This window comes from Petaurus breviceps, unplaced genomic scaffold, assembly GCF_028583685.1.
Source record: "Petaurus breviceps papuanus isolate PSGF00001 unplaced genomic scaffold, PetGlider_PUasm1.0 90702, whole genome shotgun sequence".
Classification (NCBI taxonomy): Eukaryota; Metazoa; Chordata; class Mammalia; order Diprotodontia; family Petauridae; genus Petaurus; species Petaurus breviceps.
Genome location: NW_027187317.1, coordinates 3559167 through 3576804, shown reverse-complemented (window position 1 = coordinate 3576804; position 17638 = coordinate 3559167). Strand labels below are relative to the sequence as shown.

General features: G+C 35.3%; 1 protein-coding gene across 1 annotated transcript in view; it reads left to right on the top strand.

Moving 5' to 3' along the window:
* Positions 1-17638, top strand: part of LYPLAL1 (lysophospholipase like 1) — a 46333-nt gene that overhangs the window by 4620 nt on the left and 24075 nt on the right. The window contains exon 2 of the mRNA XM_069066017.1: positions 3321-3420. Coding sequence (XP_068922118.1) covers positions 3321-3420 — 100 coding nt within the window. The remainder of the gene's footprint in view (positions 1-3320; positions 3421-17638) is intronic.

Sequence of the window (17638 nt, the reverse complement as noted above, 5' to 3'; positions counted from 1 at the left end):
TAATAAAAACTTATACCCTTCCCTTCCCCTTCCTAGATTTTACCAAATTTTCTGATAAATATCTCATACTATTCTTGGAAAGAAGATGGAAATACATGGATTAAATTGTAATACAGTTAGATGGATTCATACTAATTAGATAGCTAGACTCCATGATTAGTAGTTAGTATTTTATTGGCAGCATGAGCAGATATCTTTAGTGGAGTGCCTCCCCCCATCCCCCTGAATCTATGCTTGATTCTTTACTGTTTAACATTTTATCAGTAATTTGGATAAAGGCATAGATGTAATGCTCATTGAATTTTCATATGACATTGAGTTAAGAGGCATTGTTAATGCACTGGGTAACAGAATTGGAATTCAAAAATGCCTTAACAGAAAAGAGCATTAGGATGAATCCAGTCATTTGAAATTCACTAGGCATAAATATAAAGACTTAGATATGGAATTCAAAAAATCAACTTCACAAATACAGGATGGAGGAGGCATGGCTAGACAGCAGTTCTGAAATAGACCTGAGGGCTTTAGTGGACTGTAAGTACAACATGAGTCAGCAATGTGATGAGTTAACCAAAAAATGCTAATATAGTCTTGGGCTGCATTAAGAGAGTCATAGCTTCCAGGGATAGAGATGAAATAATCTAACTGTAGTATTTTTTTTTTTATAAGATCTCATCTGGAAGATTAGCTTCAGTTCTGGGTTCCATAGCCTAAAAACATTGATGAACTGGAGAGTGTCCACAGGAGGACAACCAGGATGGTGAAAGGCCTTGAGTCCATGCCATGCAAAGACTGGTTGAAGAAACTGAGTGTGTTTAACCTAGAGAAGAGAAGATCTAAAGGGCTGTGCTATGAAGTAACATGGTATAGTAGACAGAGCTCCAGAGCAGGGGAGCTGGAGTTAGAGCACTTGGGAAATGAGAGCCGAGGTCATCTGGAGCCAGAAGCTGTGGAGATGGGGACACATCCCCCAGTTCTGCCACGTCCTACCTGTGTGACCTTGGGCAAATCATTTCACGGTGGCTGTGTGCTTCATTTTCCGCATCTATAAAATGATAGATTATACTAAATGACTCAAGATCCCTTCCAGCTCTAATCTATGGTGGCAATTTTATTATAACTCTTTTCAAGTATTTGAAGGTCTGTCAGGTTGGAAAGGGATTGGATTTGTTCTATTTAATCCCAGAGGGAAGAGCCAGAAGCAGTAGATGGAAGCTGCAGAGAGTAAATTCTGGCTTGATGTTGGAAAAACAAAAAACTAGAAACTTTTAACAGAGGTATCTAGAAGTGGAAGGGCCCCCCTGCCTTAGAGGAGGTCTTCAATCAGAATTAAAATGACTGTTTGTCAAGTATGTTATAGTCAGTATTCCTTTCATACATGGATTGGAATAGATTGCTTTTGAAGTCAGTTAATCTATAATAAGCATTTATTATGCAGCAATATGTGCCAGGTGCTGTGCTTCTGTGAAATTTGCATAAATTAGCCATTTGCTTTATAACTTTATTTGCATATTATTGGTCAAGTTCATGTTGAAGCTGCCCATGGAGAATTTTTTGAGATAATGATGATAATGGTCTTTGAAAAATAGAACTTTTAATCCTGTCTATAAGTGAGTGTTGTAGTAGTACAGCTAATGTTTTTTATATTGCAATGAATTATTATACTTGTGTTCCATAACTTGCATAGTATAGGAAATATAACTAATTAAAATGAGATTTAACTGAAATAGTGTGAGTGAATAATCCTTTGCAAAATATAATTTGACTTTTAAATAAATAGTTGGACATGGATTTAACAAAGTAATAGTAATCACATTTGATTCACAGACTTAATTGTCTATTACTATTTCATCTTCTTTAGGTTTGTAATTCACATATATCACTATGCCAATTATTGAGGGTTTTTTAAAAAATTGCCACTGAAATATGCAAGGCTACTATCCAGATATTGTGCAGTATTGAAAAAAAAAGATCCATTAAATTGTGTTGTTTTTTTTTTTTTTTAATTCATTTGAAATATGTGTAAAGAACTGTTTAACTTACTGGTTTAGAAAGTTTACTATGATGTATATTTTAACTTTGGTAGACATCTGTGTCTATAAAGAAATTTCAATAGTTGGCTTTGAAATTCTTTTGAGGGGATGCCAGTTTTGAGCTGCCTATGTAATACTAATATGATATGACATTGTTGTGAATCATAGATGGTAAAGCCACAGTTCTAAGTCTTTGATTTAATAAAACCATCACTACTTAAATTGTTGAGTTGGTTTTAGTACCATTTCAATTAACACAGATCAAAATCAGTCATTTGGCATTTGTTTTAAGTGAACATATGCATAAAGGATGATTAAACAATCTGATACACTTAAAATGCTGTTATTAGGTAAGAATCAAGGACATAAAGCTGGAAGTGACCTTAGAGGTTACCTGGTTCAATTCTTCCTCATCTACTCCAGTCCTCTCCCCTGGATTGTACCAACAGGAAATTAAGGTCCAGATTTAGACCCTACTTGCAAATGGCCACAGATTCTCAGAAGGATAAATTCCTAACTCTGTTAGTTGTTTTTTATTGTTGTTTTTAATACCCCAAGGTGTATATTATTTGTTTTCTAGTATATAAAAATTTTATCAAAACAAAATTTAAGTTTCTTTAAGTGAATAAATCAAAATGTAACAGAATCATTTTGGAGATTATATTGGTAATTATGTTGGTAATATAAAGAAACCAAGCAATGACAAAGTTTCACAGATTTTAGTTACTCTTTGGAATTTATGTGCTAGTCTGAGGAATGAAATTTTAAAAATAGTAAGTTAAGCAAATTGAAATTAGATTTTTTTTTTAAGTTTGTATTTTTGGAGAAATTTCCTTTTAATATATTTACTAAGATGTATTTAACAAACGAGAAAATCTGAAACTTCATAATCAAACCACTACCCCAGGAACTAGTGGTGAAATTATGTATTTTCTAACCACTAACCATAGTATTTTCTAGTCATTGTTTTTGAAGACTAGCAGTTCTGTTTCTTTTTATTATCTAGCCTCCAGCAGTATAATATTAAAATCTTAAAAATTTTTGAATAATATAAATCTACCTTATTTTATATATATTTCCTGCTTATTCAAAATGTATGTTATATATCAGATATAATGTGAATGTTATCTTGTAAGAATTACTGTAATAATAATTGGTTTTATATAGCATGCCACAAATCCGTTTAAGTAGTTAAATTTGTTCTAATAAATATTTATCAATTTCAGTGGAACAATTTTGGGTTTCTAACCTATATAACTTAAAATCTTTACCTTCATGTATCCCCAGGTGATTCTGGCAGAAGTTTCAGAGGATGGATCAACCAAGTTTTAAATCATGATTTAGTTTTTCAGCACATAAAAATTATTTATCCAACAGCTCCTTCCAGGTATGTAGTGACTGGACTCATTGATTACTATAACTTTTTTTTAACATAAAATTCAAATAGTAATTGTGTTGGAAATATCTTAAAATTATTTCCTTGTCCTTTCACTTTTCAGTAAATGCACCATTATTTTAATTTAAATTTTCATTATGTAAATTTGACCCAAAAGTTAGGGAGAACATCTAAGATTCTTTAAATTTGTTTCATTATGTTAAATCATTTAAGACTAGTAAATTTTTCCTCTAAAGAAATTCTTACTTGAAATATCACTTCTAGACCATATGAATAAATTAGATTTTCTATATCAAGGAGAAACAGAAGCAAAATCAATCACAGGTAAGAAAACATAGTAGACTTTTTTCAAATTCATAAGTAATACCCAGTGGGTAGGAAGTTAACAAGCTTTAACAAAATTTTCAAGTAAGGACTAACTGAGATTTAAGGGGGATTTTTAGAAAATTATATTTAAAGAGTCCTTTCATGTAATCTCAGAATCTGTCTTCTCTAACCCCTATCTGAACAAGAATCCCCTCTATAACATCCTGGATAAGTTTATTCAGCTTTTGCTTGAAGACTTCCAGTGAGGAGGAATGTACACGAAGAAGAAATGACTAAACATATAGGACAAGATCTAGGAAAGAGCATTTAAGTGGTCAGTCATATCACAAGGCATAGAGAGGTCAATAGGATAAGAACTGAGAAAAAGACAGATTTATCAGCTAAAGACCTTGCTTGGTAAACTGGGAGGAAGCTGTTTTGTTTGAGCAATGGGGTTGGAAACTAGATTCAAGGGACATAGTAAAAAGCCATCTTTCAGAATGAAATCCTGAGGATATCAAAAGAAATTCCAAGGAGGAAGAAAATGGACAACATTCGGAAGAAAGCAATTTGTTTTCACAGAGAACTCACCAGCCCCAAGTGTTAGAGAAAACTTAACTACCCCCTGATGAGTACATGTCACTAGGAATAGATCAACCAAAAAATGTAATTACAGAGCCACCATTAGCAATATTTGAAAGGTTCTGGAAAACGGCAAAAGTCCCAGTTTTCAGAAAGGGAAGAGTAGAATTTGTTCATTGTGGGCCAGTAACCTTGACTTCAGTTCCTGGGAAAACTGGAGAAAAGAGGTGTCAGATAGGTGGCCCACATGCCACAGTACTCTAACTTGGACCAGAATCAGATTAAAATGTAATTGACAGATTTTTAACAAAATAAATAAAAACACAAGAGAAGGTAGTTAATATATGGTTTTCTAAGTCAATATGCATATATGTAATATAATATTATATGTGGTTTAATGGCCCCTGTTTGTGTTTGAGTTTGTCATAACCATTCTAGAACATATTCTTAAAGAGATGGTTAGCGGAAACCTAGAAAAGCATCAGTGACTAAGAGCCATCATGACTCTATTAAGAACAGGTCATGCCAGTCGAACTTACTTATTTTTTTGATGGGGTTACTATATTGATAGCTGGAGAATATTGTAATTTTAATTATCTAAAGATAATACCATGCTTGTTTTGCAGAAAAGTTGATGTGGGCTAAGTGGTAGTGTAATTAAATGAATGTGGAGCTCATTGATTAGCCAGACTCAAAGAATAGTGAGTGACGGGAAGGATTTGTATTTGGCCATGTGCTGTTAATGTTTTTGTTAATGAATTCAGTAAAGGCATAGATGGCATGCTTTTCAAATTTGTAAATGACAAAAAGCTGGGAGAAATGACTATAATAGTAATGGAATTTGAATATCCTTTTGTATTGGCAAGCTAACAGGTACTTAGCACTTAGTTCCAAGCTCACGATTGTGTCAAGTATTAAGACCCAGAACTTGTGAATGCCACAGTGGGATGGACTTCCTGATGTAACAGGAAGGGGCTGGAACAGGGAGGAGCTAATACCTTACATAAGGAAGAGCACAAACTGGAGAGTCAGAACTTCTTGGAGCAAGCATCGTGGAGGCTGACATTGAGGAGAGGCCCAGGCTAGACGAAGTGATTTTGATTTTGAGAATGGAACTTATGGGGGTGAAGTTTCTTCTGAGAGCCAGCTGATGCTTCTGCTGAGACTTTCCTTCTGGGAACTTCTGCTGAGAGCTTCTGAGAACCAGGCTGAGGATCTACCAATTTCTTCTGGGAGCTGCCATTGACTGAGGAAGCATGACTGTGGTGCCGGTACTTTGTCTGTCTGTTTTGGGTCTGTGTTGATTTCACAGGCAGAAAGTGAATTGATGAGGATGCCGGCAAGGTGAATGAATGTTATTTTAGCTTGGTTAAGCTTTGTCTTCCCAGGAACAGAAACTATGAAGGACTTGACACTGTGGGCTTCAATATGGAACAGGAACTGGACAAGGAACTGGGAGCTGTCTGCCTTTGAACACAGGTGACAGTTTGGTGGATTCAGGTAGGAGCTGGGACCATGGAAGAGGAATCCTGGAAGCTGAGAGCCTGCCTTGAGTCAAGATGAAAAGACCTTTCCTTGGGCATTTAATGCTGACTGACGAGGTTATAATTTACTTGTGACCTAGGGGTGGATGGCCTTTGTACTTTCCACTACCCCTTAAGAGGGTATTTAGTAGTGACTGATGATATTGTAACTTAATTGCACCCCATGGATGGAGGATTTTGACCTTTGTACTACTTTGTGTCAGTTAAGGAGTCTTGCCTCCTTAAGGGTGGTTGAATTATGGATTTACTAAATGAATGTTATCTTTTGCTTAAAACTATGTGACCACTTTGGTGAAAACTATGTGGCCATTTTAGTGTTAAGTTGTTGAGTTGTGACATGGTGTAAATGTTTTGCCTTAATTTACTGTAGAATAAATAGAGAGTTCACTATACTGTATAATCAGAACCTTTAAAGCTGTTCACAGCAGCAGTCCTCTGCTTGTGCTTGGCTTTACAATGACTAACACTCTTAATGATAGAGTAAGGTCCAAAAAATTTTTGATAGGTTATCAGGGGTGAGTAACCTGTGGCCTCCAGGCCACATGTGGTCATCCTCAAGTACAGCCCTTTCATTAAATCCAAACTTCATAGAACAAATCCCTGTAATAAAAAGATATGTCCTGTAAAACTTGGACTCATTCAGAAGGCTGTACCTAAGAACCTAGAAGGCTACATGTGGCCTTGAGGCTGCAGGTTCTCCACCTCTGTAGATAGAACATTAGGATGAATCTAATAAGATGAAACTTAATAGAGATAAAGATAAAGACCCTACTTAGGTCCAGAAATTCAATTTCATAAATATAAGATGGATCATCAATGGTTAGTCAACAATTTTCTGAAGATCTGGGCAATTTGGTAGACTCAATATGAGTCAGTAGTGTGAGAAGGCTACCTAACAAGCTATCTAATCTATCTAAATCTAACAGGAACTTGGGTTTCATTAAGAGAAGAACAACTTCCAGAAAAAAAGGAGGTGATAGTCCTCCTGTACTCTGACTTGGTTAGACCATATATGTAGTATTGTGTTCATATCTGCTTGCCCCTTTTTATGAAGGAATGATAGTGATAAGGTAAAGAGTGTCCAGTGAATGGCAAATGACTGATGCAATTACCATCATACCAATAGTTCACATTTTTATAATGATTCTAGGCTTGCGAAACAATTTACATATATTATTTCATTTAATGTCATATAAAGATTGATTGAAGGAACTAAAGTTAACATAGCCTAGAGAATAGAAGGGTTAGTGGGAACATGATAACCTTCCTCAAGTATTTGAAATGCAGTCAAATGTCATAGGGATCAGACTTGTTCTTTTTGGTCCCAGAGGGAAGAACAATGTAATAGATGAAAGTTTTAAGGAAGGGAACTTGAACTTGATGTAAGGAAAAATTTGCTGATAGTAATGGGTTGCCTTGGGTGGTAAAAGATTCTTCCTCTCTGTGGATCTTCAAGTGAGGGCTAGGTGAACCCCTGTCATACTGTTTCTACAAACAAGAGATTCCTTTTTCAGCTATTGATTGGACTGGATCGTGTGTGTGTGTGTGTGTGTGTGTGTGTGTGTGTGTGTGATGAATGCTTTTGGTAGTCTGATGAAAACCTTAAAATAAAATTGTTAAATGTACACAAAAGCATACAGAGTATTACAAAGGAAATGAAAAGTTAATAAAGATGAAGACTTGGGCTTTTTTTCCATCTATGTTCATGGACTTACTGAATCCTATTTACAGACCCGAGGTTAAATTTTTTTATGCTTTATTGATAAGTTGAGAAGATGGGATAGTCAAATCAAAGCTTTTAAGCATGGAGGAAACCTGGGCATGTTTGTATGTATGAGGGAGGCCACCATTGAATAAGAAATAACATAAAAAAGTGAAGTAAGATCAGAGGGGCAGGATAGGTGACAGGACTTTTGGCCATGGTACCTAATTGAACAGGGGCACCTAGCTCAGCTCTCATATAGCTACTCAAGTAAAACCCTGAAAACTACACCAGATTTAATAATGAACAATAAATTCAGTAAGTAGCTAAAATAAGTGACTTATTTCATCACCAAACACAAAAAGTTAACCAGAAGTCCTTGCACAGTAGGAGAATGAGCTGTCAGCACAGGCAGATAAGTCCAGCCTCTCAACAAGGCCAGGGACAATAGCCTGGAAACAGTGAGAACATAGGACCCCCATGAGAAAACCCTGGAAGAGTCAGAAACCAACAGTAGAGTACTTGGAAGCCACTAAGAGTAGCAGTGACCAGTATAGGTGTGACTTTTCTCGGATAGGAACAGCCCATGTTTTTGAGCTCTCCATCTCTCTATCTTGAAATATCATAGAGGGTCCTAAAGATTCATTACTCTGAACATCAAAGACCTACGGAGAGCTAAACCCCAAGAGGAGAATGTCAACACTGAATGCTGGGTTACCAGGTGATAGTGCTTAGCTTTCTGTGCTGGCCTCAGAAGACAGGATTGAACACCCACTGAAAAGCATAGGAAAAGGTGGTGTCTGACCCTGTTGCCAAGCTCCAATTTAGGAACTAAGGCTTGATGGATGAGTAAAATGAAAACTCCAACCTCAATACAGGATAATTGTAGATCCAGATGCCTAAAAATCTAGCCTAAAATGATAAAGTAGACTCTCAAAGGAACACTCAGTAGATTTTGGAATACTTAAAAGAAATGAAGCAAGGAATTACAAAAAAAAAATGCCCTTCAACAAAGGATCATCGAAAGGAGAATGAATTGATTGACTCCATGAAACAACAAGAATAGAACAAAAGCAAAAGATTGAAAGAAAATAGAAGAAATTGCAAACTGGTTGATAATAAAAGCAATTGACTTGGAAAACAGATCAAGGAGAGATCATTTGAGAATCATTGGACTCCCTGAAAGCTATGTTGATTTTTTTTAAAGGACTGGATACCTATATTTCAAGAAATCATAAATGATGATTCAGAACTACAAGAATTATAGGGCAAAGTAAAGTTGGAAAGACTCCATCATTCACCTTTGGAAAGACATTTCTTTTTTTTTTTTTTTTTTTTTTTTGTAGCAATTGGGGTTAAGTAACTTGCTCAAGTTTACACGGCCAGTTATTTCTGGGTGTGTTGCTAAGTATCTGAGCCCGTATTCGATCCCCAGGTCATCCCAACACTGGGGCCGGTGCTCTTACTCTCTGAGCCACCTGGCCACCCCTAAGCAATTGGGGTTGAGTAACTTGCTCAAGGTTATACTGCCAGGTATTTCTGGGTGGATGCTAAGTGGGAAAGAAATTTCTAAAGGAAAATTCTCAGTGATGTCATAGCCAAATCCAGAGCTTCCATGTCAAAGAAAAAAAAATGCTGCAAAAATCCAAAAGGCTACATTAACAAGTAAGCACATCTTCTCATCAGAATTTTATTTTTATATATACATCTTCAGAATTTATTCTTGAGAGCTTTTCGGGCCTCCTTGGCCTTTCAGAATTTTAGTCCACTAGATTTTTCCTCTCATTTCTCTAAACTTTAAAATCTGTTGTTTACAAAATCTAGAGTGAATTATGAGATTATGTCTCAATTCCCTCTCTTCTGTCACAGATTCTAAGATTATAATACAGATTCAGTACTGTAAGGAACCTTGAGATCATCTCATCAAATTCATATTGATTACAAGTGATGATGCTAAGGCGCAGAGAGATTACATGGTTTTCCTACAGTTACAGCTACAACAGTACACAGCAGAGGGAGAGTTTAAAACCCAAGTCCTCTGATCCCAAATCCAGTTCCCTTTCTACTACATCAGTCTTCAGTAATCATTTTTCTCTGTGCTTCCCTTCATTTCCTTATCAGCAATCACTTCTTTATGGTTGAAAAATAAAAGTAGAAAACCTCCTTGGTTCTTCCACCCTCTGAAAAAATGAAATTGTCATTAAGGTAAGCAAAAAAGTTGTTTTGTGTTTTGGCTTTTGCAGAATGTGAATTTCAGCAGAGGTTTAAAATATTGAAGTTCTTCATTATTGCTTCCACACCAGGTTCATGATCTGTTTCCCTGAACCTATCTCTTTGTTCTTTGTGTAGTTTGATACACTCCTAACAATACCTTTTATGTTTTTACTTCTGTTTATCTTCACCCCAAATATTTCCACTAGACTTTCCCTATCCTTGGTTCCTAGGTTTCTTGAAATGAAACCAGGGGTCTTTTTTTGTCTTTTCATATCCTTTAAAAAATTTTAACATCGAAATCCTTCTTTCTTTTTAAAAATGTTATTAAATACTTTGTTCTGTCAGATGACCAGGAGAGTAGAGAAGCATTCTTTTGTCCCTTTTATCTTCATTTCTAATAGGGACACCAGCTTGCATTTTGAACAAAGGTAATCATTATTTATCTGTGGCAGAAACGCAAATGTTACCAGATGCTTTTTTCATTATATTTTACCTAGGCATCTATAAAATTTGACATCCTTTTCATACTTTTTAGAAGCAAAATCCTCAATCTTTTATTGTTCTTCATAATACATTTTGTGGCTTAGCTTCATTGGAAGACTACCATGAGAATTTCCTTACTCATTTCAACTTCCTTTTCTTGGAGTCCTGCTTCTTCTAACAATCTTTGCCCTTGTGCCAACTAATAAGTGACAGAGGGAACATTCAATCCCGGGTCTTTAAAACCCAAGTCTTAGCATTCTCTTCTCATTCTCTTTCACCTTCCTGCTCTTCCCCTCCGTTTTAACAGTTTTCTCTTGCCTTTTTTATATGAGATAATTTACCCTATTCTATTTCTTCCCGTCTCCTCCCAATATATTCCTCTCTCACCTCTTAATTTTATTTTTTAGATATCATCCCTTCATATTCAACTGATCCTATGCCCTCTGTCTATGTATACATGTACACACATATAAACACATTCACATATATTTTATATGCACATATACCCTCCTATACATAGGTATGTATGTGTATATACATATATATTCCCTTCAACTCTCCTCATACAGAGAAAAGTCTCATGAGTTACAATTATCGTTTTTCCATGTAGGAATGTAAATAGTTCAACTTTAATAAGTCCCTTATGATTTATTTTTCCTGTTTACCTCCTTATGCTTCTCTTGTTTCTTGTATTTGAAAGTCAGATTTGCTCTTCAACTCTGTTTTTTTCATCAAGAATACTTGAAAGTCCTCTATTCATTGAATAACCATATTTTTCCCTGAAGCATTATACTCAGTTTTGCTGGGTAGGTGATTCTTGGTTTTAATCCTAGCTTCTTTGACCTCTGGAATATCATATTCCAAGCCCTTTCATCCCTTAATGTAAAAGCTGCTGGATCTTGTGTTATCCTGATTGTGTTTCCACAGTACTCAAATTGTTTCTTCCTGACAGCTTGTAATATTTTCTCCTTGATCTGGGTACTCAGGAATTTAGCTATGATATTCCTAGGAGTTTTCTTTTTGAGATCTTTTTCAAGAGGCAATTGGTGAATTCTTTCAATTTCTATTTTGCCCTCTGGTTCTAGAATATCAGGGCAATTTTGCTTGATAACATCTTGAAAGATGGTGTCTAGGCTCTTTTTTTGATCATGGCTAACAGGTAGTGCAGTAATCTTTAAATTATCTCTCCTGGATCTCTTTTCCAGGTCAGTAGTTTTTCCAGTGGGTTATTTCATATTGCCTTCTATTTTTTTTTCATTTGTTTGGATGTGTTTCATAGTATCTTGATTTCTCATAATGTCATTAGCTTCCATTTGCTTCAGTCTAATTTTGAAGGGAGTTATTCTCTTCAGTGAGTTTTTGAAATTCCTTTTCCATCTGGCAAATTTGACTTTTTAAGGCATTCTTCTCCTTATTGGCTTTTTGGGCCTCTTTTGCCATTTGAGTTAGTCTATTTATTAAGGTATTATTTTCTTCAGTATTTTTTGGGGTCTCCTTTTAGCAAGCAGTCTGTTGACTCACTTTTCATGATTTTCTTGCATCATTCTCATTTCTCTTCCCAATTTTTCCTCTATTTCTCTTACTTGATTTTCAGAATTTTTCTTGAGCTCCTCCATGGCCTATAACCAGTTTATATTTTTCTTGGAAGCTTTTGATGCATGAGTTTTGACTTTTGTTATCTTCTTCTGTTTCCATGTTTTGATTCTTTTTGTCCCCAAAAAAGGATTCAGTGATCTGATTTGCTTACTCGTCTTGCCAACCAATTACTTGACTTTTTAGCTTTTTGCCATATTAGAACTCTGCTTCCAGGGTGGAGAGAGTTGTGTCCCAAATTGTTGGGGTTCTCACAGTTGTCAGAGCAATGAAGAGGGACCCTCTCTACAGCCACTACAGGCTCTGATACACTGACAACACACCCCAGCACCACCACCCAAGATTGCAACCCAGATCCAAGCAGGTCAAAGCAAGAGTGATTACCCTCTGAATGCTTGGTCCTCCTACGATCTGTAGGCCAGGAGCTCTGGAGGCAGCAACTGCTGCCACTGTGCCTCTGCCACCTCTTGCCTCAGGGGCAGGGGCCAGACCATTCTCTTCTATCACCCAGGTCCAACAGAGTTCCCTATTGACCTTTTACTTTCTCTTTAGCATTTATGGGTTGAGAAGTCTGGAAACCACCACAGCTGCTGGTGATTCATTCTCCTGAAGTCTGCTATGGCTGGTCAGGCTACTCTGGCTCTGGGCCTGGGGTGGTTCACGTGGGTCCTGCGCTCGGCTCCCAGCCTGATGCAATACACCCCTTCTGTAGGCCTACCAGGCTGCCTCCAGTAGGAGATTTGTTTCTGTCTGTCACTTTGTGGGTTCTGTAGCTCTAAAATTTGTTTAGATTCATATTTTACAGATTCATATTTTACATTTACATATGGAGGTGGTTGGTACGGAATTCACACAAATTCCTGCATGTACTTTGCCATCTTGGCTCCGCCCCCTATTTTACATCTTTTATAAAACATTTGTCGAATGATTTCTGAGATTCCTTTTAATCTTATGACCCCTATCATAAACTTGTTTATACTCTCAGTTTTTAACTTTGCAGCCTTCTTGCTTTGGAATAGGTTAAAGATTGAATTAGCAACTATAAATCAATTTTTTTCCTAATATCATAATAACTTATATTTGTAAATACCTTAAGGTAGATATTTTGAGTATTCTTATTCCTGTTTTATTGATAAGAAAGCTAGAACTCAGAGAAGATAAATGAGCCTTTGGCTATTTAATGCCAGGGATTTTAACCCCAATTTCCTAACTCCCAACTCTGATATACTTTGCATTGTTCCATTAGCCTGACAGGTAGTCTAGTGAATTGAGTGCTAGACTTCAAGTTAGAAGACTTGAGTTTGAATCTTGTCTTAGATACTCACTAGCTGTGTGACCTGGGGCAATTCACATATGCTTTCTGGGCCTGAGTTTCCTCATCTGTAAAATGAGGGAGTTGGACTTTCTAAATGACCTTGAAGGTGTCTTCTAGCTCTAAATCAGTGTATGATCCTATGGTCTTCTCTTTTTCATAGAGTTCTTTTTATTTACCTGGTTCTTAAACTTTGAAGAAACCAACCAAATGAGCAGATGAACCGTGAATAGCAAAATCTTTGAATCTTACGCTAGCTTAATCAATACAAAATTATGAATTCACATGGAAGTAAAAATTAATACTAAATTTTTTTAAGCACTAGACTACTTTTATTTTAAGACCTAATTACTTTCAGCCAGAGGCATTAAATATTTTTCCATTTCCCCAGAAAGGAGACTCTCCTAGCTGTCTTTCCTTATTCTCTTGAGTTTTAAATTTTTTGCTTCCTTTCCTTAGGAAATGGCTAAAGTTAGTTCTGGGATTTAGCAGTTACAAATAATAAATTTATTAAATGTTTGGTTCAATTAAGTTTTGATTTCTAACATTTTTGAGCCATAATTAATTGTGAAAACAAACTTTGTTTCATTTCATATTTCAGATAAAACTGGTTTCTTGTAATGAAGAATTGACCGTATTTTCATTTAGAAAGTCTCAAACACATAGCATAGTCAAAGAGAAGAATAGATGGAATTAACTAGTGCATTTAAAGAAAACTGATCCATTTCTTTTTTCCATATTGTTAATGCATCTCCTTGAAGCATCTATAAAAAATGAAAATGTGGACATTTTCCTTTAAATAAAAAAATAAAGCAATTTGTAGTCATATATCCCTCAACACTAGCTTTTCATAATGTTACTATATACTCTTTTTTGAAAGGGTGTATCAAAAGGAAAATACCTGAACCTCATTTGTTTTTTCACTATATAAGTGAACTACATTATGGAATATTATGTTTCAGGCCCTTGTGCCTGATAAGAACCATTAAATGAAACAGTGAAATAAAACAGATGCATTTAAGTACTGTAATGCCTGCTACAGTTTGGTACCAATATACAAACAAAGTAAGTTTGTAAAGTTACACTTATTGGTTGAAACCTAAATACCAGAAGCCTATACTGAGCTAAGTCAAAATATTTGAATGTTTAAATATACAGCAAGTTATATATTTTAAAGGTCTGTTATATTTCATTGGTCTCTTTCTATTACAGTAATCAAGTGTATTGATGAAAATATAATAGTAGGTTATAAAACTAATGATTAAAGATGAACTTAAAGCATCAGAACTTGAAAGCTTGATATTTTTTGTTCCCAAACTTCCTAAGGACTCTTCTAAGCAAAAAATAGAGAATAATTCTCATTTCAGTATTTTAATCAAGTTTGAAAATGTATTTCAAAGTTACGCTTCTCTCCCAAGCAGTGATATAATTTGTCTTTTATTTGTTTTACATATAATGTAGGAGTTAGCAAGTTTTGTTTCCAGATATCTCTTATAGAACCTTTTTTAAAGCAATTGGCAATGTCAGCTGTTTATAAAATCTAAAATAACAAAACCAAGAATATTCAGTCTTGTCAAATATAATTCAACTTTGTATTGATTAAGAAATAAGATATTGTAGGTTAAGGGTTTCTAAGATTGACTTGTCCATTCCATCTTACCTCCTCTCTCACATTTCTAAATAACAATTTAAATTTAAACAGAAAGTTCATTACATATATATTATCTGTTTTCATTTTCTTCATTTATATGTCAAAATTGTTATTTTTGCCTATCAGATTATAATGGTAAGTGTTGCTTTTACTTCCTAGACTTCAAATTGCCCGATAGTGTTATAAACTGAAAGGATAATCACATGAGATAATGTATACAGACTACTTTGCTATCTATCTAAAATATCTATAATACAAATTATAGATATTATTAGTATGATTTTTAGTATTGGTATTCCTGTAGTTTCTTCTTTTTGATTAAACTATTCATGGTGATGTTGGGATATTGGTCATAATCTTTTTTTTAATTCAATTTTATATTATTTTTGGTTCCTAATTCTTTTCTTCCATCCTCCCCTTTCCTCTTCCATTGAGAAAGCAAGAAAAACAAAACTTGTTTCAAACATATAAAGTCAAGCAAAACAAAATTCCCACATTAACCAGATTATATATAACCTCTTAGTCTCATGCTGCCAGGCTTGGTGAATGTGATATGTCATATGCATATCTGAGGGTTTTTTTTTCCTAGACTTTAACGTTTTACTCCACAAAATGTTAATTACCTACCTCTGTTTTTCTTTCAGTTTATGTATATATGTTATGGTCCATATTGAGAAAATGGCCTATTTATAGAGCTATGTGATTAGTTGGAGATAAGCCAATTGTTTATGCCTAGATGCAGAGAAATATTTAAATCTTTGCTGCCCTATTAGGATTATTAGAGGTGACTGCACATTATCAAATTAAGCAATTTCTTTTCTAGGAGGTAACTAGTTTTTCTGCCATTTTTTTTTTCTGATTCAGCAAAATGAGTAATAGTAAAAAGACTACAGGACTAGAAAATAGAATGTTTTACTTCTACCCCTCAACTCTACCTTTTAGTAATTACTTGACCTTTGGCAGATCACTTACCCTCTCTGATTCTCCTCAGCTTCCTCAGCCATAAAATAAGGGAATTGAATTAGATGATTCCTGAGATCCTTCCCAATTCTACCATTAACTATTGGAAATTCTGTCATGAGTCTGTGTAATTTCACATTTATTTTTCTAGCAAATTAGTTTGAGTGTTTGACTTTTCAGATGGTCTTGAATAGCTTTTAATGTTTATAAGTGTTTGGGCAGATGTTTTGCTTCCAGTTTCATAATATAGGCCACAACCAAAATATATATTATATCCCATTTTTTAAGAACTGCCCATTGGCCCATTGTCAGATTAACTCTGCTTCATTTGAAAAAGGTAGAAAGATTTGGGCTAGATGATAATACAATTAGATAGAATCAGAACTGACTGCATGAGTAGGCTCAGAGAAGGGTACTGAAGAGTTGTTGTGAAGGGTTTGGTGTCATTTTGTCCAGGTGTCTCTCTCCAGTAGAGTGGCTTAGAGATCTCCTTTTGGGCCTTGTGCTCCTTGACATTCTTATAAGTGACTTAGAACAAGGGATATGATGATCTCTATATCAAATTTGCAGTTGATACAACCTTAGAAGTCTTAATTCAGAGAGATTTTGACTAAGAGAACATTACACTAGATCTAATGAGATGACATTTAGTAAGAGTAAATATAAAGTCATATTTGTGTTCAGTACAGTGCAGGATGGAAGAAGGCAATTGTCTGAAAAAGATACAAGGATTTTAGAGCTCTGTAAAAATTGTGAATCACTTATGTGATGTAACAGCTAAAAAAAAAACTGTGAATAAAGGTTGCATTAAGAGAAGCATAGTTTTGGGGTATTAGGAGATGATAGAGCCTTTGTACTCTTTCCTAGTCAGACCATATTTAGAGTATTGTGTTCAGTTCTAGATAATATGGTTTAAGAAGGATATTGATAAGATGGTGTCTAGAGGAAGACAGCTAGTATCATAAAGTTATGTTGCTGTAAGTTGTGTCACGTGAGGATCGATTGAAATAAGTGAATATATTTAGCCTGGAGAAGAGAAGACTCCAGAGAAAAATGATGCTTCTCTCTCTTCAAGTATTTGAAGAAGTTGGACTTATTGTTTTACTCCATAGGGTGTGATCAAGGGCATTAGGTAGAAAGTTCAAAGAGATAAATTTATACTTGATGTGAGGAAAATCTCACAGAAGACTCTGGATACATATGTCTGTGTGTGTGCATGCGTGCGTACGTGCTTGTGTGTGTGTGTGTGTATAGATATAGATATATGCACATGAATATGTAGAGACTTGTCATGTATGGTGGATTTCCTTTAGGTATAGATTGAACTGGTCCTCCAACTCTGAAATTTTATGAAGTACATATAAAACATCATCTGTATACCTTTCTTAAGTGGGCAGAAGAAACAAAGTTAATTTTTCTTGTTTTTCATCCAAGTTCAAATATTTTTTCCTAAAATTTTACATGTACTTTTCCTCTGTTAACTCTCTGACAGGCATATAAGGCTCACAGCTTTCGATTGGATGAAACTGCCGTTAGTCTTCTCTTCTGCCTTAGATAGTTGACATTAGATCCTCTCTTCAATTTGGGGTTATGATAAAGAAACTCCTCTTACCCAAGCCTCACTCAAGCCTGGTATCAGTAAGTGACCTCAAAATCTCCACCACATCTGAGTCTGATTAGGAATCCCTCCTCATACATCTGGCACCAATTACATGTTCTCAGCCAAGCCCATTCTTAAGGTATATAATTTTGCCACCTGAACTCCAACTTTGGGCATGTTTACTCTCTGACGTGCTTCCCTCCCTGTCACACTAGGTGATTTTCTTGTATCCCTGGGTACAAGCTCTGTCTGTTTATACTGC